The sequence below is a fragment of the Ictidomys tridecemlineatus genome, chromosome 11 (assembly GCF_052094955.1).
Source record: "Ictidomys tridecemlineatus isolate mIctTri1 chromosome 11, mIctTri1.hap1, whole genome shotgun sequence".
Taxonomy (NCBI): domain Eukaryota; kingdom Metazoa; phylum Chordata; class Mammalia; order Rodentia; family Sciuridae; genus Ictidomys; species Ictidomys tridecemlineatus.
Genome location: NC_135487.1, coordinates 20,034,711 through 20,062,550, shown reverse-complemented (window position 1 = coordinate 20,062,550; position 27,840 = coordinate 20,034,711). Strand labels below are relative to the sequence as shown.

Genomic DNA, 27,840 nt, shown 5'->3' with positions numbered 1-27,840 from the left:
GAACGCGCGCTCCCTCCCGTTACCCTCCGCCTGGGGGGAGGGTGGGGGAAGCGGAGACGCGCGCTCTCGAGCTGCGTGCTCGCGTACGTCGCCGGGGTTCGGCTGCGTCCGTCCCGCCGCCTGCCCGTTGCCGCCGTCGCCGCGCTCTCGCTTCGCCGGCCGCCGCCTAAGGGGGGCCGGGGCCGGGGCCAGCCGCCACCGCCGTTGCCGGGATGCCGCGGGTATACATCGGCCGCCTGAGCTACCAGGCCCGGGAGCGCGATGTGGAGCGCTTCTTTAAGGGCTACGGGAAGATCCTGGAGGTGGATCTGAAGAACGGGTGAGGAGGGCGGAAGAGGGGCTGACTGCGGGGGCCGGGGCCCCGGTGGTGGCGGGGAGGCCGCGGGACCGGAGAGGGGCGCTTGCCTCGCGGGAGCCGCTGCCGGCCTGCTCCGGCTCCGCCATGGTCGCGGCGCCTCGGGGGCGCGGGTAGGCCCGCTCCCACTGCGCCTGCGCGGGCGGGGGTGGTGGAAGGATAATGGGAGCGCTGGCGAGGACCGGAGAGGGACCGGGAGAAGGAAGCCAGGTGGGGCTGGGACTCCGAGCGCCCTGGAGGCCCGGCTTTTCCCTGCCCAGGCCCTGGGACTGGGACCTGGTTCGTCTCCGGGTGGATACCGGCCTTTCCCGCTCTGAGGACTGCTGGAAATAAACAAACAGGATTTCCTGCCCCTTTTTAACCTCTTTCCAGCCGAATGGACCAGGCGGTCACAACGCGTCTTTCCCGAGGACAGGATCTCTGGAGAGAGGCTCTTTTTAGACTTGCCATGTGCCACACTTTTTTTGGGCGGGAGATTGCAGTTTGAGTAGTCTAGTGACAGTTTCCAAAGTATCGTCTTGCCGCGCTGAAAGCCCTGACCGTTCCCTGTATGAGGGCAAATTAAAGCTTTAACTTGAAGACTCGTGCAAAGTTTCCATACTGTAGTTTCCCTTGTCCAACTTGCCAAAAATTTGCCTTGCTGTTGTAGAATTTGTTAAGACTAGTGGCCACCCTGGCTAGTGTATGCGTCTACTAGTTAATACAAGTGGAGACACACATCTGGAAATTGCCAATTTACTACCTCCCAGGATGGTCTGTACTTGTATTATTAACGAGCTTTGGCAAAACAGGGCCAGCAGGAGTACAAGTGTCAGGGGGAAACATGGGTTTGTCAGTCCTGTTCAGAAAGGAAAAACTGGGGACTAGAAAATGGTAGATTTGGAAGGCATGGATGTAAAAATTCATAAAGCACTGGGGGACTGTATTGGACCACTCAACCTTGGCTTTAAAACAAAACTAAAAAGCCACTAGTACTTTGCAACAGGTCTACTATGACTACACTTTACTCCCCGATAATAACTGACACTTGGGAGTTAAGAAAGATAACTTAGTATAAATTGCATGTGGAAGGAAAACTTGGTAGTTAACATAATCTCAAATTGTGCAGCTTTAAAAAACCCCTTCAAAATGATTGCTAGGAAGAATCACCTTGCTGCGGGTTATTGCTTTAACATACAAGGCTTAGAATATTATTCATTTGGTACAATAGAATTTTCAGTTCTGAAGAAATATGCTAAAGTGGGGGGTTTGTTATTGAGATACATATATGTGAAAAAAAACTCCCAGCTAAGTGGACAGAATAACTTTTGTGGGGAAATCATGGTTTTTGAAGCCAGATAGGCCGGAGTCAAATATTGATTCTACCACTTACATATGTATGGGCAAGTTAATGGTTTCACTGAACCTGTTTTCTCATTCATATGGAAAAGGAAGATCAGATATAATAAATGTGAAGCCTTTGACTTATAGTAGTAATTCTTTCTATAATGAAAGAGATTTGTCCATAATTTTTAGGAGACATCATAGCTTGTTAGTGTTTTAATAACAAAGCATATTTGGACTAAGGTGATAGTGAGCTGGAAATGATGTTAATAGGGAAACTGATTCGTCTACCAAGTGTATTGATAACCCACTAAGATACCCAGTACTCTGCTAAATGAACTGAGGACAATCAGGAGAGTTCTGGAGTAAATCAGGTATTGACATGTGCACTTTGAATTAAGGATGCTTGCTCTCCCTTTAAATTAAATTTAAGTAAAACTTGGAATAGTTTGCTTGAAAAGATTTTTTTGAAATGGGCTTTGAAGAATGAATTGACTTAGGGCTTAAAATGAAGAAAAATAAGTATGTATTGTAATTGGCGATAAGGAAGTACTCCAATAAAGAGCAGTTGGTATTAATCTACCTTGAATTGAACCTCGTGAAGGATCTAGAAATTTAACAATAAACAAGAAACAATTATTAAGATTTTTAACACAAAAAGTTCAAAATCATGGGTAGGAATTCAAAGAAGGAGGGATTGCACAACCCAGAAAGCTTCCAGGGCCCTAATTACCTGAGTCTTTTTTTTTTTTTTTGAGGTAACTATTCCTGCTTAAACTTATACTGCTAAACCATGATGAGCATGAAATCCATTATAAGTTAATGTTGAGGACTGGGGTTATGGCTCCATTTGAGGTGCTGGGTTCGATCCTCACCACCACATAATAATAAAACTATTGTGTCCAACTAAAAAAAAAATTGAAAAGAGAATAATAAGAAGTCCCTGTTGAAATAAAGAATGGGAAGCCAGGGATGCTGTTATGGCTCAGATGTAGAGCGCTCGTCTAGCATGCATGAGGCACTTGGTTCGATCTTAGCACCACATAAATATAAAAAATAAAAAGATATTGTGTCCACCCATAACTAAAAAATAAGCATTTAAAAAAAATGGGAAGTCATGTCAAGGATTCAAAAGACAGGTGTGACGATCCCCAAATGGCAACCACTAGCATCATTCAGGAATCATTGCAGAGGAAAATGATTTCTGGGAAGAGAACCAATGATTAAAATGTAGTTGAAGCAAGAATATCCTGAACTTGATGGTAGAAATTCAGGGGAGTCTAAAGAGAAACAGTAGGTACAAAATGAAAAGATGGCACAATTTAACTATATGTTATAAGCTTATAATCCTGAACCTGAGAAGGATCTTGGAATATGTCTGGATTGTTGATTATTAGTAAATAAAATTCAAAACAGAATTTGGATGGATAGGGCTTTGAAGAATTGCAAATGGGTTCAAATTTGTGTTAGCTATGTCAAAAGGGTTAGGCTAAAGGGTTGTACAAAATTTTTAGAATTAAATAAGATGTGAAATACATATATGATAGAAAGTTGACCAAACTAGGAAGCACATGAGCTCCAAAGGAGATTTGGTGCCCAGGAAAGGGTTCTGTATACTTCTGATATGGGGAGAGGGTATGCATGCAGTAGTTGTTGTTTGTCATTATATGGAAACCAGGCAACTCTGGTGCAACTTGCCTCTGTTTTAGAGAACTTCTAGACAGATGGTTCACTTGAGGACTACAAACAGGATCTCCCAGGGTTGCATAGACCATTCCAGATCCCGCTGAGATCTCCTACATTCCTACCTTCTGCATTTATACCAGCAAGAGCCTCTGTCCGGAGGGACAGCCATAGGAAAGGCCCAGGGGAATCCTAGGAGTGGGTCATGGAAGCAATACTGTTAGCACCTGTTGATACCTTTCAGCTTTGTGCTTTTACTGATTTTGATTATGTGTAGATTTGGTGGACTTTCTTTTTTCTTTTTTTTTTAACTTTCTTTTTTATTAATAAATCACTTTCTTGTAAAATGTGGAAGACTTTTTAGTAGTTTCTCTTCCACAGAATTTTGTGGTTTCAGATCTTTATAACTTAATTTTTCCATATTTTTATTAATTAGTATACCTTTATTACATTTAAAATTATTTACCTGCTTAGCAGCTGAAAAAGTAAACTCACAAATTGGTGAGGTTTTCTTTTTCTTTTTTTTCAGGTTTTTTTTTGGGGGGGGTGCATACCGGGGATTGAACTTGGGGGCACTGAGACACATCCCATCCCTTTTTTGTATTTTATTTAGAGATAGAGTCCCACTGAGTTCCTTAGTACCTGGCCATTGCTGAGGCTAACTTTGGACTCTCAATCCTGCTGCCTCAGCTTGCTGAGCCTCTGAGATTACAGGTGTGCACCACCATGCCCAGCTTTTTTAACTAATTAAAACTCAAGAGAAACTCAGCTGTAAATTTCAGCCTGTGTTTCATACTACAGTGAAGTGGTGCATAGCTAGAATTCTCAGTTCTTGTGGTGATCTGTTTGATTGGGTTTTTGATATCTGAGTATTGTTGGGAAATTTCATTTTCACCTTTAAAATTCCTTCAAGTAAAATACACCTTGACTTTTTATTTTTTTAATATTTAGAATCTTTCAGAGAGTAGGGTCATTGTTCTGTTCTGTATGTCCTTGATCACAGAACTGACATAGAGCCTATACTTCATTCTCCTGAACTTGTTATTTTTTTCGTTTTTTCCTTTATAGAGAGAGTAAAGAAATAATGTTCCATGATATGAGTTTCTAGTTTGTTGAGCCAATGGCAAATAAATGCTTTATCATTTTTATGGTAATGATGCAAAGCGAACACTAATCTTTTAGGGAGCCCACCACCTTTTCATTCATAGGCCATTCTGCAAATCTCAGGAATAATGTTCCAAGTACAACAAGCATTTTGAGTCTGTGTTAAGAAAAGTAAAGCATTTGATTATGCATAAGTTTTATGAATATCTAGAAAACTTTAAACATAGTTTTGTTTAAAGGAATGTTTGAACAACTCTGTTTATACATAGTTAAAATTAAACCCATTCATTTGTATTTTAACATTTCAAAACAGCACATATTTACTTTTGATTATTAAAAATTTACATGTTTATTGTAACTATTTTTTAAGAGAGAGAATTTTTTAATATTTATTTTTCAGTTTTCAGTGGACACAACATCTTTATTTCATTTTTATATGGTGCTGAGGATCGAACCCAGCACCCCGTGCATGCCAGGCGAGCGAGTTACCGCTGAGCCACATCCCCAGCCCTATTGTAACTTTAAAAAAAAAAAAATTGTAGTTGTAGATGGACAGAATGCCTTTATTTTATTCATTTTTTTATGTGGTGCTGAGGATCCAGTGCTTTGTGCATGCTAGGCAAGTGCTCTACCACTGAACTACAGCCCCAGCCCCTAACATATTTTTTTTAATATAGAGAAGGACAAAAAAAAAAATCACTGAAAGTTGACCCTCTCTGTATTTTGGGTATTTGGTTTTCTTTTTTTTTTTAAGGGAGAGAGAGAGAACTTTTTAATATTTATTTTTTTAGTTTTCGGCGAACACAACATCTTTGTTGGTATGTGGTGCTGAGGATCGAACCTGGGCCGTACGCATGCCAGGCGAGCGCGCTACCACTTGAGCCACATCCCCAGCCCCATTTGGTTTGTTTTCAACACATCTCACACACACACACTTTTATGCCTGTCACCCTCAGCCTCTGCTCTTTTTGTTTTGTTTTTCATTTCTTTTTTTTTTTTTTTTTTTTTTTGGTACCAGGAGCACTTAACCACTGGGCCATATCCCCACCCCTTTTAGAGATAGGGTCTCACTGAGTATTTCACTAAGTTGCTAAGGCTGGCTTTGAACTCACAGTCCTCCTGCCTCAGCCTCCCGAATTGGTGGGATTACAGACATGTGCCACTGTGCCCGCACTCTCTACTCTTTTTGTTGTTGTTGTTAATAATATGTTCTCCAACAACCCTTTTATTTTTTATTTATTTTTTTTTTAAATATTTATTTATTAGTTCTCAGTGGACACAACATCTCTGTTTGTATGTGGTGCTTAGGATCGAACCTGGGCCACACGCATACCAGGCGAGCGTGCTACCGCTTGAGCCACATCCCCAGCCAACCCTTTTATTTTTGAGGTGCTGGGGATTGGTCCCAGGACCTCATACATGTTAAGCAAATGCTCTGTGTTTGAGCTTCACATCCAGTCCCTAAAACCTGTTTCTTTTTTTTTTTTTTTAAGTTGTAGTTGGACATAGTATCTTTATTTTTATGTGGTGCTGAGAATTGAACCCTGAGCCTTACAGGTGTGAAGCAGGCACTATACCACTGAGCTATAGCCCCAGCCCTACAACCTGTTTAATGGTTATGTAGAATTCCCATATAAATGCTACTTAACATATATAATTAAAAGCAGTGGTGCATGCCTGTTATCTCAAGCCCAGAAACTCTGGTGGCTAAGGCAGGAGAATTGCAAGTTAGAGACTAGCCTCAGCAGTTCAATGAGCCCATGTCTCGAAATAAAATTTAAAAAAATTTAAAGGGTTAATAATACAGCTCAGTGGTAGAGGGCCCCTGGGTTCATTCAATCCCCAGTATTGAAATAGGAGGGCAGGTGCATATTGGAAGACTTTTAGAGTATCTTTGGTTTTTCATTATTCTGTGCATATATAACACTGATAAATGTTTTTTATGTAACTCTTTGTAACATTTGTGATTACTCAGGGCATATTCCTGAAAGTAGGCTTTTGGAGTCAGCATATCTATGTTTTTATTATGTCTTTTGCTAGCTATTGCTTTCCATCACCCTCTAGACAAATGGTATTTCTATTTTATTCTGCCATATTTTAAGAACTCTATTTTTCTGAATTCTCCATTACCCTGTATTATAATTTTTTAAACATTTTTTTCAATTTGAATATTTAAATTTATATATGAGGATGTCACCTTGCAGCTTTTAAGACTTAGCCATTTAGCCTACCAAATATAACAAAGTTCAAGAAATTTTTTTTTAAAAATTACTTTGATTCAAAAATGAATGTAGTTTTGTAGATACTTTAGTGTGAAAGCATGAATTGGAAAAGAGGTATCATTAAGAATTCTTTTACCATGTGTGCAATTTTATATCCCCCTCCTTTTTTTAAATTAGTTTATCTTATGTATTTTTTTCTATTACATTAACATTCCTTGTCAGCTGCCCAAAATCCATTGTATGACTGAATCATGGTTTACTTAACCATTCCTCCTAGGTTGACTCTTAATTCTTGCTATTACAAATAATGATGATGGATATCACATGTATATGTCTTTGCATTCTTTATTATGTATTAGGATACATTGCATGGAGTAAAATTCATGTGTTACAGCAGAAATGAGCATATTCAAGGCTCTCAGTTATATAACCAAATAAATTTCAGAAAAGCTGCTTCAGTTACATTTATGCCAGCAGTGTCTAAGCATGCACACATCAAGGCTGCCTCACCAGCATTGAGCATCAGTATTATTTAACATTTTTGCTACTCTAGCTAGGTGTGTTATTGTGGGCCTCTAGTTCTAGCTGCTTTGGAGGATTGCTTGAGCCTAGGAGTTGCAGGCCAGTCTGCCAAACATATGGAGACTCTGTCTCCAAAAGGAAGGGGGGGGGAGCTTTGCTACTTTAACAGGTGAAAAAGATCTTGTATGTTTTAATTAGGAACTTTTTCTTGAGTAATAAATAATGAGAAATAGGATTCTAGATTAAGAAGCATTCTATCATTGCTTTATTAGTAGTATGACTATTACAAAATATGATCAAGTTAATAAACAAGTTTATTAGATGTTACTTTTTTGCCCTAAGACATGAGTGATTTAGAATTTCTTGTCATACTGAAAAATCAGTACTAAAAAACATGACCATATACTGTGACCAAATATTCTCAGCATAAATTTCCCAGTCTCCAAACCCCTTCTCCTTGGACCTGGAAACCTGGTCAACTTGGGGTATGAATAAACATCATTTGTAACTATTTGGTCAAATCATTTTAAACCCCCCATTTCTCAGTTTAATAGCTTGTTCCTCTCTTCCTCATCAAGATACTGTATGAATAAAGGGGCCATGTGAAGTATTTATTCCTTCTTAAAAGATAGGAACAAAACTGGATGATAATGTATGGTTTAGGCTCCCGGTATTTTGGATGCTTCCAGGTAACCCAGTTTACTCTGAGCTCTTCAGAAGAAAGATGTTCCCAAATCTGAGAGAATACTATTGGGGGTGGTATCTATAAATTTGTAAACTAACACTGAAATTTTAACAAAATTGTAGAAAATATTTACAGTGCAATTATACTATTTTTCAACTGACTTTATCAAAGCACTTTACAAACAAGTGTTGTCCCTAGTTGGCGCTAAGAGGGAAACAGGCATAGAGTTATTAAGTGATTGGCCCAGGGTTACATAATGAACTGTTGACAGTTCTGAGAACTGAAGATCATTTTTATTCACATCCCTCAGTATAGCATGGGCAGCCGCAGTCAGAGCCTTGCTAATGCTGTTTCCCTCTAAATGGTTCAGTCCTGTCCTTTTGGGACTTGCCTCCAAGAATGAGAGTATAGTTCGGGTTTCCTAGCCTGTTCAGCCTATAGTCTTTCTGTAGAGGCTTCCAGCTAGCTGATAAGTTATTGCCACAAGTGAGATTGGTGGCACTTTTTATAATATTGGCCCTGGATGGAGACTGCTAGTGATCCTTCTCTTGGGCTTCTTTTTGAAGAACCATAAGGTGGCATCAGCTTTGTCAGTGCTGACTGGGGTAGGATATATACCAGCAAATGTTCCCTGTGTCCTCATCCTAGGGCTTCTGGCCTTAGAGTATCTCAAAAGTGAGCAGTCAGTGCTCTGAATTTTCATATTTTGAGGAAATGCCCTGCATGACTTTCCTCTGTGTAGATGAAGGTCTCCCAGGTCAGAAGTCTCCAAACTGCAGGTGATAATACCTGAGGAAGCACTTTAAAGACTTTTTATTCCTTCACCAGAGGACCCACACACACACAGACAATGTCTTTAGGCCTGTATGCTAGAAAGGAGACGGACTGTCACAAGCAACTCCAAGACTAGAGAGAGAGGAGGAAGACAGAAGGTGGGAACTTTGAAGTCAGCTTTGAGGAATAAAGAGGGGCAACAGAGGCCTGGGCCAGATAGTCAGGACTTGAGAATAGGTTTATGTGGGTGAAATGAGACTCAACCCAAGAATTTGAGAAGTTCATTAAAATGGTGAAATGGCCAATTTCAAGGAAATGACATCCCCAAGAAATAGCATGGGACTGGCATCTCTAACCAAAACTAAGAATGAAAAAGAAGAAACACACTGCAGTCCAGGGACAGTTAAGAGGGACGTGTGAACATCCAAGATGGTCCCAGAGGCATAACCTTATGAGACTTTAACACCTGGCAACCTGCTCTTTGTGTTGTTTTAGAGGTAAGTGTAAACTGCCTTCATTTGTAGCTGTGGTTTGGAATTGGGTAGTGGTATGGCTGAGCACAAGCCTTTATTTCAGTTAGTAGTAACAATTTTGTTGATTCTATTTTATATCCCAAGGGTTATATTGTAGATTGGTAATGGGATTTTCATTTCTTCAGTTCTTTGTTTGGTGCTAGAAACTGAACCCAGGGGTGCTTTTATCATTGAACCCCAACTTTTTTTTTTTTTTTTTTTTTTTTTTTTTTGAGACAGGGTCTTGTTATTAAATAGCTGAGGCTGGCCTAAAACTTTTGACTGTCCTCTAGCCTCAGCTCCCAAGAAGCTGGGATTATAGACCTACAACAACACACCCAGCTCTTTGAGTTCTTTAAACTTATTTTTAATTTGTCTTCATGAACTTTGGTGTGGTATTAGAGAATAGTTGAGCCCCTTTTTTTGTGAGAACTTTTAATTTCACTTATCCTTCATGTTGGTAAGTGTCAAAAAATTAAAATGGACACAGATGTGATTGTGTGCCCCTCTTTAAAGAAAGCAGCCATGTTGACTTTGAAAACATCAAAATAATATATTCAGTTGTGACCTGAAGGGGGTGGGGTTATGATTATGATAGTTTGATCTACAAAGTATTCACAAGTGTGTTGCTTTCTGGGTAGTTCCATTTTGTAGGATAGAAATACGGTGACTGCCTAGTAAAAGTGAAATAGCCAGCAAACAGTTTTGCTTTTTTTTTTATGGTAGTGGGGATGAAACCAGGGTTAGGCAAGTGCTTTCACACTGAGCCATCCCCCAACTCTCCTAACTCATTTTTTAAACAGTTTTGGGTAATTTAAATAAGTTGGCAGATAGGCTTTTAGAATGGTTACAAAATAATACTCAATCCAAATTATATACATTCCCCTCCACCTCCTATTCTGGAGCAATTTTTATTATTTACTTCTTAGGACACTGAATGTTTCTGTTTCCGTATCCCAAAATGTGATTGTTCCTTTAGAGATGGGCCGGTATCTGCAATGTGAACTCAGCAGCATGGACTTGGAGTTTGATTGTTTTTTCATCATTAGGGGGTTTTTCAACAAATAGTTTACTCCATGAGAAAGGAAGGAAAGTAAATTTAATTTTCCAGCTAATATATTTGTGTTCTCCTTGCTAGGATACAGGTTTCTTAATGATGGTACATTTCTCTATTTCCCTGGACTGGTGTTAAAATTGTGATAGTTAAATTATAGGTTTGGTTCCACTAGTAGTTTATTAGAGAATAAACATTCATAACTCATTAGTAATCACATATATCAGATATGGAAATGGTGTTTCCTTGGCATTTAAAAGTTTTCATAAGCTGTGGTTAGACATGTAGGTATTTGTCTTACAGGCCACTACATATAACTTGATGAAATGGATTTTCTGTGCTGGCTGCCAGAGCTCATGTTTCTCAAACTCTGGTCTTCTGGGCCACGTCTTTCTACTGGTGTATAGGGGGATAGCAGAGCATGATGAGAGTATAGGTTTTAGGTTAGGATCTGGATTTGAAGACTCCTGGGGTGTTTGAAGTAGCCTTGGCAAGTTACGAAACTGCTTCAAGTCAGTTTCTTCTGTGAGATTACAGTAAATATCAGAGTTGTGAAAATTGAATGATATAATGTGTGTAAAGCATTTAGTGTGATACATTGTAAAATGTTAAAAAATAGGAGTTGTTATACAAAGGAGTTCCAAGAAGGAAAGAGTCCAACTGGGCTAGAGTAGTCATATTAGTAGTAGTTGGGATTAGTCAAAATTAAATCAGATCTTAGATGTGTATCATCTGGTTGCTGCTGTAATCTTCATGGTTGAAAGTTTGTAAGCCTTCTAGTATTCTTTGATTTCTGACCCATTTTTTCCTCCCATCATTCATATTTAACTATTTTGGTCCCAGTCGCCATTTATTGCAAAACTAAATGCATCTTAAAATATATAATATTGTTGATCTCCACTCACATCCGCCACAACTAAGTCCAACCCTTATCCCCTCTACACTGGTCTAATTTTTGCTGAGCCTTAGAACCAAAGCCAGACTCCAGGGGTTGATGTGGGACCTCCAGGATGGGGACTGCACAGAATAATCTTATTTTTCCTCTATTCTTCTAGTCTATTATGTTCTGAACCCACACATGTTTTCGGAAGGACCAGATGGCTGACACTGGCTAATGGGAACCAAAAGACAAGAGTGAAAGTAACCTGGTTGTCACATATCCCCAGCTTAGAGGTGCTTTATCCTGCCCCCAGTTTTTTTGTGTTTTATTTTTTTTCCCTCTGGAGACTTCACCCCACTTAGAAGACTGTACTTCAACCTGGCTTATCTGAAGTTAGGTCATCATTAATCAAACAGCAGCATTTGTTAAATGAAAAAGGTTGTACTCAGGACTGGGAGAAAAGGAGAGGCTGATTGCCTTTAAAGGGTCCTGAGACCTTGTGGTTTTAGAGCTGGGGTATTAGTCTCAGTCTGGGTTCAAATTCAGTCCTGCCACCTATGAGCTTCTTGACAATAAGCAAGTTGCTCAGCCTTTCTAAGCCTCAGTTTTCTCATTGTAAAATGGAAAAAATAATAATACATTCTTCACATAAGTTATGAAATAGGAATGAAATAAATTATTTACTGTGTGCCACTCTGTTAAATACTCAAAAGATACTAGTCTTTTTTATGGAAGGGCTCATAATCAAATGAGAAGATAAGCACAGAGGAAAAAAGAACAAGGCTTGAAAAGCCACAAAATATTGCCATGTAAAATATGAAGGTGAAGTGCTAGAAATAATTATGCAAGTTTCTGAGGCTTCATGAAAGACATAATTCTCAAGCATAAGGAAGATTTGAAATGATTCACTGTGTAGTGAAGGTGTTTCAAGTTTAGAAAATGATATAAACAGAGATACTTAGGAGTCGTTATAGACCTCTAAGCAAAAGAATGCTTTAGCAATTAGTTTTCCCTACTACAATAAAGAGACAAGTTGATAAGTAAAAGTAGCTATAGCCTAGATATATGTAAATTGTTCAAACAGGTGGAGACAGTTCTGAAGGTCCAGTAAGATGAGAAAACTATAGAACTTGGCAATAAATCCAGTGGGGACCAGGGAGGAGTAGTCAAAAGTGATTGCAATGTTTTTGGGAGTGAATTAGATAATCAGGGGATCTGGAAGAGAGGAATCATGAGGTAGGTTTTCTTCTTTGAAGGTGGGGAAAGATCAAGTGCAGACTGAGCTGTGGCCAACCGTTTGCAGACCAGGAATCCACACTAGCTCTAATCAGAGAGCTCTTGGTGTGCGGGAACTGCCAGTTTGCCGACGTGAAAAGAGCCCCAGACTGGGTAATGGTGAGCCCTGAAGTCGCACCCCAGCTCTGCCACTCAGTGAGCACGGGTAAGTCATCCACCTTCTCCGGGTGGCCTTGATGGCCCTCCCTCCTCTGAGACTAAAGAAAGGGAGGCCAGAAAGTCCAGAGCAGCCTCCTTCCTGTCTCAGGATAGGAAAGGATCTCAGGAATCTATTCATGTGGTAGCAGCTTCCAGTTGTGGGTTAACACCCCTCTGTTACCAGGCAAGTCAGATTGCAACCATGATCATTGCTCCCAAGATGTATATGTGACACTGGTTAATTCTACTTTGAGGGCTTCACCGCTGGTTCCCTGGAATGTTGCAGACCTCTGGAATTGGGGGGCAGTCACACTATTCTTACAAGCTTTTCTCTGAGTTGGCCTCACGTGAGCACTAGTTGGTTGCAGAACTGCCTTTGTTCGACAGGTTTCCAAGCACTTTATGCAGTGAGAATTACTGTTTTTATTACTGTCCTACCAATATGTCCTAACTTTTTTCACCTCATGAGACCAAGTTAGCTGAATCATAGGACCATCACTGAGTGCTTTGAAAGAAAGCTGTTCAATTCCTGTTCACTGAATGCCATTTCTTTCAGGGTAGATTAAGGGCTCTGCCCTTAAAATACAGTGCTACTGGCTCTAGATTGAGGGTTCAAGCCACCCCGTGGGTTAACTTCAACAGATGAAAATTTTTCCTTGGCTACAGCAACATCCCTAATCCTGACCAGCCATGGAGAGGTTCGGTTCTTACAAGGAAATGAGTGAATGTGGGAATGGCTCACCACATTGGGAAAACAAAACTCACATCCTGCTGATGGTTGGCTGAGGACTGTCATGTCCACATACAAAGAAAAGCATGTGGCACAGTTTTAGGACAAAGGTGAGCGGAGATCCACCGTGGAAAGGGGCACATTTTCCTTATAGAAAGAACATCCAAGGCATGCCCCTCGGTAAGCAGTGTTGGTGGGTGACCATGGTCACGCATGGAGGCTTGCTTTCCCCGCTCCTCATGTCCACTGCCCTGCAGGTTTTGGTATCAAGCACCCCCTCAGTCACACCCTGCCCAATCAGCCATTAATGACCCATCTCCAGAGCAAACCCCATTCATCATTTCTTAGATGAGACTGTTCTCTAGGCTCCCTGTTTAGTGAAGATGGTTAGAAGCTAAGCCATTCTGGAGAGGGTGAGGTAAACTCCACATCCTCTTAAGTAGAACATATAGAGAAAAGGACAGGCCTGGTGGTGTCCGAGACCACTGGGATCAGGTATTAGGATAAGAGAAGGCCTGTTAGGCAATGATTCAGGGTAGAGTGACATTCACATTTCTAAAATGGAAGGCTTGGAGTTCCTTAGTTTGAAAATGTCATTCCAGTTGTGCCTTCAGAGATCTGACTGATGACCTGACATCAGCTGTGGCATGAAGGGGAGTAGAGCGTTGGGCAGGGATAAGAATGGACTTGAGTTTAGAACAGCCCACATAAGGTATTGTGGCTTTGCTTTGTGGTATCAGGTACCTGTCTAGACTTGGTGAGAGTCACAAGAGAAAGTAACTCTTCCCTTCATTCTTTTGACTAAATTTGGCAGGATAGAACATGCCCAGAGGGAAGTTTGGGTGGTCAATGGAAAATGTTGAAGAAAGGAGGTTTTTGTTGTTGTTTGGTTTTTGTTTCATTTAATTGAAGAGTATTGTGCATTTAGTGGTAAGGCCCTGCTTTCTGTTCTTTCACATACGAAGGAGAAGGAGAATGATCGGAAGGCGTAGCATCTGCGTAAGGCGAGGCATATCACAGGGCTGTTTGTGCTTATGTCAATTCCTTCTGTACAAGAGTTTTTTATTTTTGTCTAAGATTCATTCACCATTTCTTCATATCCTTTTCATTCTCCTGCTAGAATTATTGAAAGCTGTTCATTTTTAATAGAGCAGAAGAGGAAGGATGTCTGCAGTTAAACTTACCTGTCAGGTTATTTTGTAAGGCATGTCCATAAGTCCCACCAGAGATTGGCATATGTGCAATACAGACACATGCATACATATAGTAAAGTATGTGTAATCCACATATGCATTTTATATCCCTCCCTGCTTAGACAAAAGATTCAAAAAAAGTACTTTTTGAGAGAAGAGGTTAGTTTCATGTTATTTGCTACAAAGCACAAAGGGAGTAGTATTTAGTTAGGTTTTTTGTTTAAGATTCTCTGAGGTTAGTTACTAGTATAAGCATTGTTTTCTGAAGGCATTAAAATTTAAATCAAAGATAGTTAAAATGTTTAAACTTGAGACCCATGATTTTTAAATATTTTTTAGATGATGACTAGATTTATCCTGACTATCTGTTACTTTTGTATACCTCTGGTGCTACCATCTTGGTCCAGTCCAGTCAAATTTTAGAGCTTACATTGTCTATTCTTAATCCAAAGGAGTGTGCATTTTAACATTCCATCTATCATATTGTTAGGACAGTCCTTAGAAATATATAATACAGCACTTCCATTTCACAAATAAACTAAGACCCAAAGAAGTGAAATGATTAAATATATGTTCAGAGTTGATTTCTAAAAGAATCAGGAGTAAAGCATAGACCAGTGCTTGCTGCTCTAGTCTTAATGGTGATGAGTGTAAGCTCTGGTATCAGACCACAGACTCCGAATTTGAATGCCAGCTCTGCTGGGATTTTTATGCAAGTTATTTAACTTTGTGCTTTAGTTTCCTCATCTGTGAAACAGGGCTAATAATAATAGTACCTGGCTCTTAGGTGCTATTGATAATAAATAAGGTAACATTTTCTAGTGTAAGAGATTATTTAATAAGTGATAGGTAACATTTTATTGTTACTATGTAGTCTTCCTGCTTTATTTGGGGGACCCGCTCATTGTACATTCAAGAAAAGCAGATCTAAATAAACAATTAACGTAGTAGACACAACCACACACTGATCTGGTGTTTGTTTTATTCTCAGAACAGGAGTCCCTCTTGGGTCTCATTTGTTGTGTGGGAGGATTTTTGTTTTACTCTTCTAAAGCCGTCCAACATGGCCAGTGGGCAGAGAGAGGTGGCAGTCTAGTACCTGATTTGATCCTTGGACTGGATTTTGACATTAAAATTTTTCATACATTTTGTGGCTTTTCACAGATTTTTCTGTGAAATAAGTTGGATCTTAAGTTAGCTGTTTTAATAAGTGACTGGGATACTCACCATAATATGGCTCCTAAGTGACCCACTTATTGGGACTTTTTAGAAAAATATATCACAGAAAGGTTGTAGGGGCTATTTTCCTCTAACATCACAAATTGTTCCTACAACTCAGGAAAGTTTTATTGGCAAATTGAGCCTTACTGCAGCTTCAGCCTCAGATTGTAGAGAGATGGATCTATCAGAGTATTAATTTTTATTTTTAAATAACTGTGCCTCCACTGAATAGATTGTCCTTACTTTCCCTGAAAGGTTGGAGTGAGTTCTGCCTGAAGCCTTGGAGCAGGATGGTCTTCATGCGAATGTGCATTCTTGTGTGGGTCTGACGGAAGGATCACTTGACCTCCCCAATAGCTGGGTTTGCAGCTTGGGTTGCCCTGCAGAGATTAGGGTCTTGCATTCCAGGACCCCTGAATAGTTATAAACTTAACTCTTTGGAATAAAACAATTTAGATTTTTCTGTGATGTATTTGTTTAATCCTCAGGAGTCAGTGCTCTTCTGATCTTGGGCCAGATCTGTTCTGGTCATTGAGTGGTACCCAATGTCTTAAGGGAACGAAGACCATTTCATCATGCCTGTGAGGAATGTTCTCTCATCCCTTGCTACATGGTGTCAGGCTCCCACATGGCATTGAACAGTGGATACTGCAGGCAGGGCAGACGCCAGACCCCAAGACTGGTCTTGGGAGGGCTTTGGCGGGGGGCATTTTATGATCTAATTAGAGGGATTATAAATATCTTTTGATAAACCAACATAGTTAAATTTGGTTTTTTATTGCTTCTAAAATTTTTTATCTTTGAAAATAATAGGGCAGCTTTCCTGTTGATTCATTTTACCTAGGAAAGGAGAAAGCAACCATAACATGTTATCTATTATGGATTTTTAGTGACTAAAGCACTTTTGAGCACAAGAAGTCAGTGATTTGGAGAGGGTTTACTTGTCTTGTCAAACACAACAGCATGTTCCAATTATTCTTACTAAACTGCTCAGCAATTCCAGCCTATGGAAGCGTGATAAAGATTTTACATCCTGTAAATTGGGCCAGGTGTCTTCTGGATTGTCTTTTATGCAGAACATTAGAACACTTATTAGATAAATGGGTGTGTCTGTTTTGATTTTTAATGGAGTTGAGATTGACTGACTTCTAGTTTCTACTCAGATATTTCAACATAAAGAACCCCTCAAAGCTGTGACCTATGCCTTGTAACCTAGCATTATCACCATGAGAGACTCTTATATGAAATAGAAAATAACTCGATTTCAGCAATCTGAGTTCTCTCGGTTAATATGTTACCAATACAACATTACATGTGGGAGAAACTGGAAACTGGAATAATTTTTTCTCCATAGCAGGCTGGGTAACTCTCTGGCAAGTCTTGTAGCCTGTTTCTAGTATCAGCATGTTTATATGCAGAAGAACACTAGTCAGTGTCTGCCTGTGAACCTAGTCTTGTAACTTTCCTTTGTGATTAGGTAGGATCAGTAAGATTGTTTTTTGGTTTTTAAATAATAGGCAGCAGTCACAAAGCAAGACTTCAGAGTTTGTATTAGGCCAAACTAAATGTTTAGTGTGTGTTTAACTTTGCTTTAAGTATCTTGCAAATTTTGTGCTTTAATTTACAAATTGTACTCTGTAGTAGGCATTAATAGGATTTGGGGGGGTTGTTTTCTTTTGGATGTGTGCTAAACCACCATATCTCTTTGCTGGGGAATTCCTAGCTATACAATGTAAAGAAGTTTTCATGGTTGTATATAGATTTCAGAGAACTTCAGTCTGTCTAAAATTTCTAAAATGAATTTGGAGTCTCACAGGAAGTAAATAGCTCCAGATTTTTTTTTTCCCCACAAATAATTTGTAAAACAGTTAATTCGTAGGACTCTTGATTGTGACTTACTTGTTTGGATAGAGGAACAGGATTTTTTTTTTTTTTCTTTCACTGAGATTAAGGTACTGTGATTTTTTTTTTACCTGCTATGCTACTTCAGATGTGATTTACAACAGTGCCTGCGTGTAGGTCTAATTGTTCTCTTAGATATTGCTTTTAAAAATAAGAAAAGATGAGCTTTTATGTGATGTTTTGAAGAGCAAACATTCAATCTTGTGGAGTTCAATATTTTGTTGCCTTTTACCAAACATCCCTTCAAAGTCTTTACTCTTGTCTCCAACTACTTGGGGGAACAAAAGAAGTTTTCTTAGTACATTTAGCCAGCCTCCTGCTAGAAAAATAGGGGTCTACTTTGAGAAGTGTCCCTACCTGTTGCAGTGCCTGTTGGCACAAAGCAAAGTGGGTTCATCTAAAGAGGAGATAAATTTGACCCTTAGTTTGCAAAACCCACCTAACCTTTGCTAAGCATGAACCTCATTGCTTTCTCTTGAATGTGAAGCTGGGTGTCAAACTGAGGCCAACCTGAATTTTGTTTGCTCTCTTATAGATATGGTTTTGTGGAGTTTGATGATCTGCGTGATGCAGATGATGCTGTTTATGAACTGAATGGCAAAGACCTTTGTGGTGAGCGAGTAATTGTTGAGCATGCCCGCGGCCCCCGGAGAGACGGCAGTTACGGTTCTGGACGCAGTAAGCATTTAAAGGGCACATTTGTATCAATGACATGCTTTTGTTATTAAATGTTAATTTGTTACAGTAATTAATTAATTAATCTTATATTTAGTTGTATCAATGTTTAAAGCACTTGTTTCATAAGTTGTATATCTTTTTAAATATAGACTGCAAATAAACCTTTGATAATGTTTAATTTTAATTAAATTAATGACATTTCTTGTTTTAATACTTTATAAATATGTTTAATGATGTATATTTGTGTTTTTGTTGTTTTTTTTTTTTTTTCTCTGTAATGCAATTGTTTAACATAGATTTAACTAAGACCTCAATGTTTTAATTAAAAGAATCCTTTGAGGCTAAGATGACTGCCTGTTCCATTTGCTGACCTTGGGTTACCTTTCCATGCGTGGCTCTTTGAACCTTTGTGGCCCTTGGCTGACCAAAAACAGGAAGCCATGTGACGACCGCAACCTTTCCCCATTAGACCTGGGTGGTGAGGATCCCAAGGGTTAGACACAGATGAGATTAAACTGAAATAGGTGCCTGAAAATCTTTTTTTATATATATATATAAAATATTTTCAAAAACTTTAATCACTGTGAGTAACAATAGTAACTGTTTTAGTAGTTTGGTTACTTATTTCTAAATTGTTAATAGTTTTTAATTTATGCATGTTAATTTTAAATATAAATATTAATGAATATATGCTTACAACTTTGTAAATTAAGTTTTCAGATTTAACTGATAGCTTTTTAAAAATCTAGTTTAGAATTAAGGGTGGGGCTAGGGTTAAAGTATATGTGCTATTGTTTGAGGTTGGGGGGGTAAATAATATATTTTAAGAGAAGTATGTGCTATGTCATCTTTTCCTTTTCCTCCATTGAAGTAATCCTATTTATTTGAACCTTCCAAAGGTGGATATGGGTATAGAAGAAGTGGCCGAGATAAATATGGCCCTCCTACCCGAACAGAGTACAGACTTATTGTGGAGAATTTGTCAAGTCGATGCAGCTGGCAAGATCTAAAGGTTTGGGCCTCACTAACTTTCTGGGGTAAAGTTAAGCAGACATTAAATTAGGAAACAGGTAAATTTTTGAGGGCCTAGGCATACACAGGTGTGAGGGTGTTACAGGTTTGAAAGCTTCAGTAGATATTTGGAAATTCTCCAATTAAAGCTTCCATAGGAATATATCAGAATTTCACTCAAACTATTATTAGACCATTGCTCTAAAGACAAATATGTTATGTGAAATGTTCCTCAGTAGACAGTATTATAGAGAGATTCTAGTGTGATTTCTCATCATAAAAAGAAAAGGTAGAACCCCCAATGCTTCTGGAGACATATAACATGGAAATTTATTTCAGTTTCCAGTATGGATCTGCGTAGGTGAAATTGACTATCTAACCTATGTTCTTTCATAAGGCTTATTCAATTTTTAGGGAATATTTATCTTGAAATAATTTTGGTATCAAAAAATCAAGGTCTAGGGCTGGGGTTGTGGCTCAGCGCAGAGCGCCTGCCTCACATGTGTGAGGCACTGGGTGTGATCCTCAGCACCAAATAAATAAATAAACAAACAAAATGAAGTTGTTGTCCATCTACAACAAAATATTTTTAAAAATTAAGGTATAACCAAGAACTGTGCACACACCTATATCCCAGTTACTCCTGTTTCGGTTTTACTGGTTATGTTCAGGCCCCAGATCATTACTACCTGAATGACCTTGAGCAGTTTACTTAACTTCTCTGTATTTTATTTTCTACATATGTAAAATGGAGGTGATGATTATATACCTCATGTGGTTTAATTAGGACTGAGTTACCTAAAACATACTTGCTGTACAGTATGGTAAGCATTTGATATGTTAGCTATTACTACTTTGGAAATATGGCAGGATAACTCAAAAGTAAGTGATTTTCTTCAGGTCTTTCACCAGAGTGACCTCATATCTCCCATGGCCAGAGCAGCCCCAGTCTTGGTCTGTGACCAGCATCCTCATTTACCATCAGGTGTATCCCAGTCTGGATGGCTCCCTCCCTTTTGCCCAGAACCCCTTCTCCTGCAGATGATTCTGCTGAATAAAGACATTCTTGTACAGAGATGTTCTTGACTGGATTATGAATAATAGCAAAGAACTGGGTATAACCTAAAAGTATCAAAAGTTGGGAAATCCTAGAAAATGTATTAGGGAGTTATGAAATTGTTTATATTGAAACATGTAAGCATGTTTGGAAATCCTAGAAAATGTATTAGGCAGTTACGAAACTGTTTATATTGAAACATGTAAGCATGTTTATGATGTAGTGAGCAAAGAATATATTTAAGTATATTCAGTGTTTGTAACTGTAATCAGGAAAGAAACACACAAAATGAAAGCATTGAATGTATTCATCCCACAAATACCTGTCAAGTATTTGTATTACATATAAAGAAATATGGGGAAAAGGCACGGTGGTGCAAGCCTGTAATCCCAGACTCGGGAGGCAGGAGGATCACAACATTATTGACATCAGCCTTAGCAATTTAGCAAGTCCCTGTCTCAAAATTTTGAAAGTACTGGGGAAGTAGCTCAATAGTAAAGCACCCTTGGGTCCAATCCCTAGTACAAAAAAAAAAAAAAAAAATAGAAAAAAGAAATGAGGGAAAGCTAGCAGTAAGCTCAAGTTTACAATTTCACCCAAATTTTATATTCTTTTTTTTTTTTTTTTTTTTTTTTTTTTTTTTTTTTAGAGAGAATTTTAACATTTATTTATTTTTTCTTAGTTCTCGGCGGACACAACATCTTTGTTGGTATATGGTGCTGCTGAGGATCGAACCCGGGCCGCACGCATGCTAGGCGAGCGCGCTACCGCTTGAGCCACCTCCCCAGCCCCTTTATATTCTTTTTTAAACACTAATTGTATCTTCCTTTATCTAGCCATTGGCCTGTATTTATTGCTTAGTTATATTCTCTCTTTTTTTTTTTTTTAAAGAGCTTTTTTTTTTTTTTTTTTTTTTTTTAGAGAGAGTGAGAGAGAGAGAGAGAGAGAATTTTTAATGTTTTATTGTTTAGTTCTCGGCGGACACAACATCTTTGTTGGTATGTGGTGCTGAGGATCGAACCCGGGCTGCATGCATGCCAGGCGAGCGCGCTACCGCTTGAGCCACATCCCCAGCCCTAGTTATATTCTCTCACTGGACCATATTGAGTCCTGAAAGAGAATGAGGAAAGAGACTTGTGGTCATGATGGGACATGGATGGTCATGCCACTTTCAACCAGAGAAGAAATAGAGTTCTGTTGCCTTTTAGACTTTCATTAAAAAGACAATGTAAGGGCTGGGAATGTGGCTCAAGCGGTAGCTCGCTCGCCTGGCATGCGTGTGGCCGAGTTCAGTCCTCAGCACCACATACAAACAAAGATGTTGGGTCTGCCGAAAACTAAAAAATAAATTTTAAAAATATTTTTAAAAAAAGACAATGTAACAGTTTTTATAATTCCTATGGATTTGCTTATATTTTGCCAATATCTGTACGTTTTCAAACATAGATATATGGTGAAATGTAAAAGACCTAACTTAAATATAGTGACATGAGCTTCTGTAAACAAAGAACTTGCCATTATAAAATTTAGAAAATTATAGTTAAATAAAATTATCTATGAATATATAAACTTTTAGTTAAAGAAAATTTCTCTTAATTTGTTTTTGGTGTTGAGGATTAAACTTAGGGATGCTTTACTACTGGGCTACATCCCCAACCCTTTTTATTTTTTATTTTTATAGTGAAACAGGATCTTGATTAAGCTTAAGTTGCTGGGGCTGGCCTCAAACTTGTGATCCTCCTGGGTCAGCCTTCTGAGTCGCTGGAATTATAGACATGTGCCACCATGCCCAGTTGAAAATTTTCATACTTATTTGTCTCTACCGACTACTTAATGCCTAGTGCTTAAATCTCAATGGGTAGTTGGAGGTTAGATGGAAATATTTCAGCATAAAGTTTATTCTGTGGGAAGCTCATATTTCTTAAAAGAAAATTTCACTACAATGATTACATTAAATATTTTGGCAAAATGTGTCCTAATATTCAAGAATTTTATTTTTTTCTTTAGGATTATATGCGTCAGGCAGGAGAAGTGACGTATGCAGATGCTCACAAGGGACGAAAAAATGAAGGGGTGATTGAATTTGTATCTTATTCTGATATGAAAAGAGCTTTGGAAAAGTTGGATGGAACTGAAGTCAATGGCAGAAAAATCAGATTAGTTGAAGACAAGCCAGGTTCTAGACGGCGCCGGTCTTACTCCAGGAGCCGTAGTCATTCAAGGTACTGTTGAGAATGTGTTTTGTGTGTTGGCTATCACATCTGTTCATTAATGAGCACACAGGTGATCCACTGATGTTCCCCCTTTGGGTCCTGAGCAGCATGATTACATGTGGTTCAATAACTAAGTACTTTGAACTGAACATTTATTTGTAAAACTCCTGAACTCTTCGTACATCATGAGTACAAACAGAAGTAAAGTCCCTTTTCTAAGGCAGGAAATCAGTGGCCTTTTACCTTTCTTCTGGGGGCCCCCATCATATGGTGACTGGGGGACATACATGGCCCCTGGTTCCTTGGTTACAACAGCTACTCAAGAGTAGAGACTATTGTATTTGGCAGTTGCTCTGCCAACAGGCCAGGCATGGAACTAAGCATCTGGGAAACAGTGGTGAGCAAAACAAATCTGATCTCTGCCCTGGAGAGAAGACAGAAATTAAGCAAATAATTGCCATTGAGACGGGTTTTTTGAAGGAAATATAGCACGCCAATCTGGAGACTTGGCTGGGGCTTCCCTAAGGATATGTTATAGAAGCTGATCCGAAAAGATGGATTAGAGACAGTGGGTAGATGTGGTGGGGCAGAAGGGGTTGTTCTAGCAGAAGTAAGGGTGTTCTTGAAGACCTGGGGTGTTGTACCACTGGGCTATATCTGTGATCCTTTTTAACCTTGTTAAGTTGCTGGGGCTGTGGGGCTGACCTCAAACTTGAGGTTCTCCAACCTCAGCCTCCTGAGCAGGCTAGAATCTTAGTTGTGTACCACCATGCCCAGCTAAAATTATATCGAGGCATTAGAGAAAGGACATATTTTAGCAGGACCACTTTGTTAGTAACACTTTGTGTATACTTTGTGTCATACAGTTTATGGGATCTATTTTTACATCCTACTTGTGAGTCATCACTCAGTATGCTCAGGAATTGTCATCCTGAGCCATCCTAACTTCACCAACTTGTAGAATGTTAGTGTCACCTAGCAGCTTCCAAAATTGATGAGGGTAATCACTTAGAATCATTAGGAATGAGTTCTTACACGTGTGTTTGATGTTTCATCATAATATTTTAATCCTCAGATGTTCTGTCTATAGCCAGTGGAATCTTTCAGGTTGATTCCTGTGTCTTCAGCCATCCATGTCTTGTTTGATTTTTATGCACTTTTATTATTTCCCCATACCTTTTTTGCAGGGCAGGGGTGCCAGAGATTGAACTCAGGGGCTCTGAGCCATATCCCCAGCCCTTTTTGTGTTTTATTTGGAAACAGAGTCTCACCAAGTTGCTTAGTGCCTCGCTATTGCTAAGGCTGGTTTTGAACTCATGATCCTCCTCCTCTGGGATTATAGGCATGTGCCACTGTGCCAGGCTCCCACAAAACTTTATTCTGACATAAAAGACTAGTTCACAAATACCTGTATTCCCCTCCTTCTGGCTTTAACAGTATTTTTGCCTTTGTTCTCTCTCCTCCCCCCATATACATGCTTGTATATGTTTTGGGGGGGTGGGTTTTGGTACCAGGGATTGAACTCAGGGGCATTCAACCACTGAGCCATGTCCCTAGCCATGTTTCATAATTTATTTAGAGACAGGATCTCACTGAGTTGCTTAGCACCTCACCAATGCTGAGGCTGGCATTGAACTTGGCAATCCTCTTGTCTCAGCTTCCTGAGCTGCTAGGATTGAAGGTATATGCCACCACACTCAGCTTGTATATGTGTTTTTATACACAGTATACATTTTACATTTGAAAAAGTGCAGAAATTATAGCACTTTATACCCCATACATTTGTCTCTAAAGATGATGGACCACAGTTCTAGGTTCTTGGCTAAATACATGAACAGTGTGTAATTTCATCAGTCACCTAATATCCAAGTCATATTCATGCCTCCCTAGTTGCTCCATGGATGTTTTGTTATCCTGACCAGGATTCAATGCAAAGGGTTAAATCTTTTTACCCTGGAACAGGCCTACCATTTTTCCCCCAATAATCCTCCCCACCGCTTTTTTGTTTTGTTTTGTTTTTTTCCCCACCCCGGAACAGACCTTGTTTTGTGTTGCAGGGGATATGTATTTATTTTACAAATAAAGTAAAGTTGTCTATTTATTTGATTGAACCTAGTGCCTCACAGATGGTAGGCAAGTGCTCTGCCACTGAGCCATAACCCCGGCCCCTTTCCTTTTATTTTTAAGCTTTTTAATACTGTCCCACATTCTGGATTGATCTGTTTCTTCTTGGTGTCATGGTACTAAGAGCTTCTTCCCTGGACTTCCTATAAGCTGAGAGGGAGCTCTATAGAGGCTGGAGTAAGATACAACTTAAGACATTTTTGGCAAAAGTCCTTCATAGGTGATGGTGCCCAGGAGGCTCTGAACACTTTCCTGCCTGTCACAGTGAGATGTTCTAGGCCCATCTTGTGTGCTTCCTGCCCTGCACCTGGGATAAGTCATTTCCCTAAGGAACACTGGTCACCATCAGTAGGAATAGTGAAAGTCCACAGTCTGGACTTGCTAAAGGTTTTCTAAAGCTTTTGGAGAGTCTGTCTTTTTACAAGTGCTCTGTGGCCGAGCACAGTGGCACCAGCCTGTAATCCCAGCAGGTCAGGAGGCTGAGGCAGGAAGATTATAAGTCCAAAGACAGCCTCAGCAACTTAGCAAGTCCCTGTTTAAAAATAAAAAGGGCAGGGGCTGGGGATGTGGCTCAAGCGGTAGCGCGCTCGCCTGGCATGCGTGCGGCCCGGGTTCGATCCTCAGCACCACATACCAACAAAGATATTGTGTCCGCCGAGAACTAAAAAATAAATATTAAAAAAAATAAAAATAAAAAAAAATAAAAAGGGCTGAGGATGAGATGTGGCCCAGTAGTTAAGCACCACTGGGTTCAATCTCCAGAACCATATAAATAAACAAATAAATAAATAAGTCACAGTGAGGCAGAGAGGGGCAGGTGAAGGGCAGAAGCATTTGCAGAAAGGCACATGGGAGGCCCTCATGGCGGCAGGGAAGGGTGATGCACACAGAGGCCACAGGTAAATGGCAGAAGGTGGAGGAGGCAAGACATCAGGGAGTGAGAGTTGGGGTCAGGGATCACAGGCCTCTGGTGTGAGGAACTGGGCAAATCACAGTAGTGTTGGTGGAGATAAGGAACCCAGCAAAGGCAGGGGAGCTGTGGGCTCCAGATCAGAGGTGGGACAAACTTTAGTGTTTTCCGGGGACTGGGCCTGTGGGCCTAGACCACATGGTGAGTGTGCCCAGACAACTGAAAGAATGTCTTGGTTGAATCTAAATCAGCCCTTCATCAGCAATTTTAAGAACAATTTTTTTTCTCCCCACAGGTCTCGCTCTCGGAGCAGACATTCCCGGAAGAGCAGAAGCCGAAGTGGCAGTAGCAAAAGCAGTCATTCTAAGAGCCGATCCCGGTCCAGGTGGGTCTGCCTGGGGCACGCCGGTGTCGGCAAGGAGCACTGTACCGTGTCTCCCTTGGGTTTTAGCTGAGTGGCCCTTCTCCCTCAGCCTGGCTTTTCCAGGTCCACATTAGAATTGTGGGGGTCCAGAAGACCGTCCTCCGCCGGGGCAGCTAGCTCTTATATTGGGGGGGTGAGCTCCGCAGAGCCCCGGATCTGTTCCTCTCCTGATTACATGAGGAGTGACGTCACCCCGTGTCTCCTCAGGTCAGGCTCCCACTCCCGGAGCAAGAGCCGCAGCCGCAGCCAGAGCCGCAGCCGCAGCAAGAAGGAGAAAAGCAGGAGCCCCAGCAAGGATGACAAGAGCCGCAGCCGCAGCCGCAGCGCCGACAAGAGCCGCAGCAAGAGCAAAGACCACGCCGAAGACAAAGTCCAGAACAGTGACAGCACCGGGAAACCCAAGAGCCGGAGTCCCAGCCGCCATAAAAGTAAGAGCAAAAGCAGGAGCCGCAGCCAGGAGCGGAGGGTAGAGGAGGAGAAGCGCGGGAGCCGGAGCCGCAGCCAAGAGAAGGGCCGGAGCCAGGAGAAGAGCCTCCTCAAGAGCCGGAGCCACAGCAGGAGCAGGAGCAAAGGGGGCAGCCGCAGCCGGAGCCGCAGCAAAAGCAAAGACAAGAGGAAGGGCAGGAAGAGAAGCAGAGAGGAGAGCCGCAGCCGCAGTCGCAGCCGCAGCAAGAGCGAGCGGAGCAGGAAGCGCAGCAGCAAGCGCGACAGCAAGTCAGGCGGCGGCAGCAGCAGCAAGAAAAAGAAGAAGGAAGAGGACCGTTCGCAGTCCAGGTCGCCATCTCGCTCCGTGTCAAAGGAGCGGGAACATGCCAAGGCCGAGTCTGCCCAGAGGGAAGGCAGAGGAGAGGGTGAAGCTGCTGCCCCCAACCCCGAGACCCGGTCCAGGTCGAGATCCAATTCCAAATCGAAACCAAACCCGCCATCAGAATCACGCTCCAGATCAAAGTCAGCTTCAAAAACCCGATCTCGGTCCAAGTCTCGATCCAGGTCTGCTTCCAGGTCGCCCTCCCGGTCTCGATCTCGGTCCCACTCAAGGTCCTAACTGGCTACAACCACGGCTGGAACTACCCGGGAAGTCTTTTGTACATGTTTGGTAGCCGTAGCACAAGTGATTGAAGTAGAACCTACGTCACTGCTGTACATTTTTAACTCCCCTAATGGTGTGTCTATAATTGTTAAATCTAAGTGCTTCCTCTCAGTAAAGCCTCCTGGCGCCAGGCCTTCCTGCTCGACTGAAAAAAAAAAAAAAAATTCTTTAAAACCCCCTTTCCTCATGGCCCACAGTAGAATATCCAAAATGCCTCGGCTCTCAGGCCTGGCCTTTCCCACAGGGAGCTCGGCACCTGGACGGCTTTAAGGCTGGAATGATGGCATAGGTAGGTATGGTGAGTTCAACCATTTTTGCCCTTGAATTGACTCCCTTTGATGTATGCCATTTAGTGAAAGTGCTAAGTCTTCAGTTTCCTACCATTTTGGTTTCATATTTTTGGACCTAACAAAGTTGTGAATAGCACAGTCGAGGAAAATTGATACCTGCAGTAACCCATAGGAAATAAACTGTAGAGTTCCATATTCTGGTATTGTGATTATATTGTTTTATATTAAAAAAAAAAGAAAAGAAAAGAATTTTTTTTAATTTTATTTTTCCCCGTCTTGCAAAGTATAGTGACCCCTGTTTCCATTAAATTTGAATAAAGACTATTTTTGCTTGACAAAATTTCATGGTGCTTGAATCACAATTGCATTTCCTGAGGTAACAATTTTTCCTTCCTTAACAAAAAGTTTGTCATGGCTGTTTTGTTCCTTGGGCTGACCCATGGTCAGCA

The 27,840-nt window shown here is 40.5% G+C and overlaps 2 protein-coding genes across 7 annotated transcripts in view; one reads left to right on the top strand and one right to left on the bottom strand.

Annotated features, from left to right (window-relative positions):
- The window catches only part of Ptpru (protein tyrosine phosphatase receptor type U), a 170,174-nt gene that overhangs the window by 122,183 nt on the left and 20,151 nt on the right, over positions 1-27,840 (bottom strand). The gene's annotated exons all lie outside the window — the stretch shown is intronic.
- On the top strand, positions 34-27,584 carry Srsf4 (serine and arginine rich splicing factor 4). Its single transcript, XM_005317707.5, has 6 exons — positions 34-319; positions 18,130-18,272; positions 19,172-19,284; positions 22,348-22,562; positions 25,883-25,972; positions 26,219-27,584. Exons 1-6 carry the CDS (start codon positions 213-215, stop codon positions 27,054-27,056), a joined length of 1,506 nt encoding a protein of 501 aa, XP_005317764.1. The 5' UTR covers positions 34-212; the 3' UTR covers positions 27,057-27,584.

Bases quoted from the DNA above. Each gene is read 5' to 3' on its own strand.
- Srsf4 (XM_005317707.5), top strand. From the start codon at position 213: ATGCCGCGGGTATACATCGGCCGCCTGAGCTACCAGGCCCGGGAGCGC. The intron at 19,285-22,347 runs GTTTGGGCCTCA...TTTTTTCTTTAG, and splicing joins GCAGCTGGCAAGATCTAAAG to GATTATATGCGTCAGGCAGG. The intron at 25,973-26,218 runs GTGGGTCTGCCT...GTGTCTCCTCAG, and splicing joins AAGAGCCGATCCCGGTCCAG to GTCAGGCTCCCACTCCCGGA.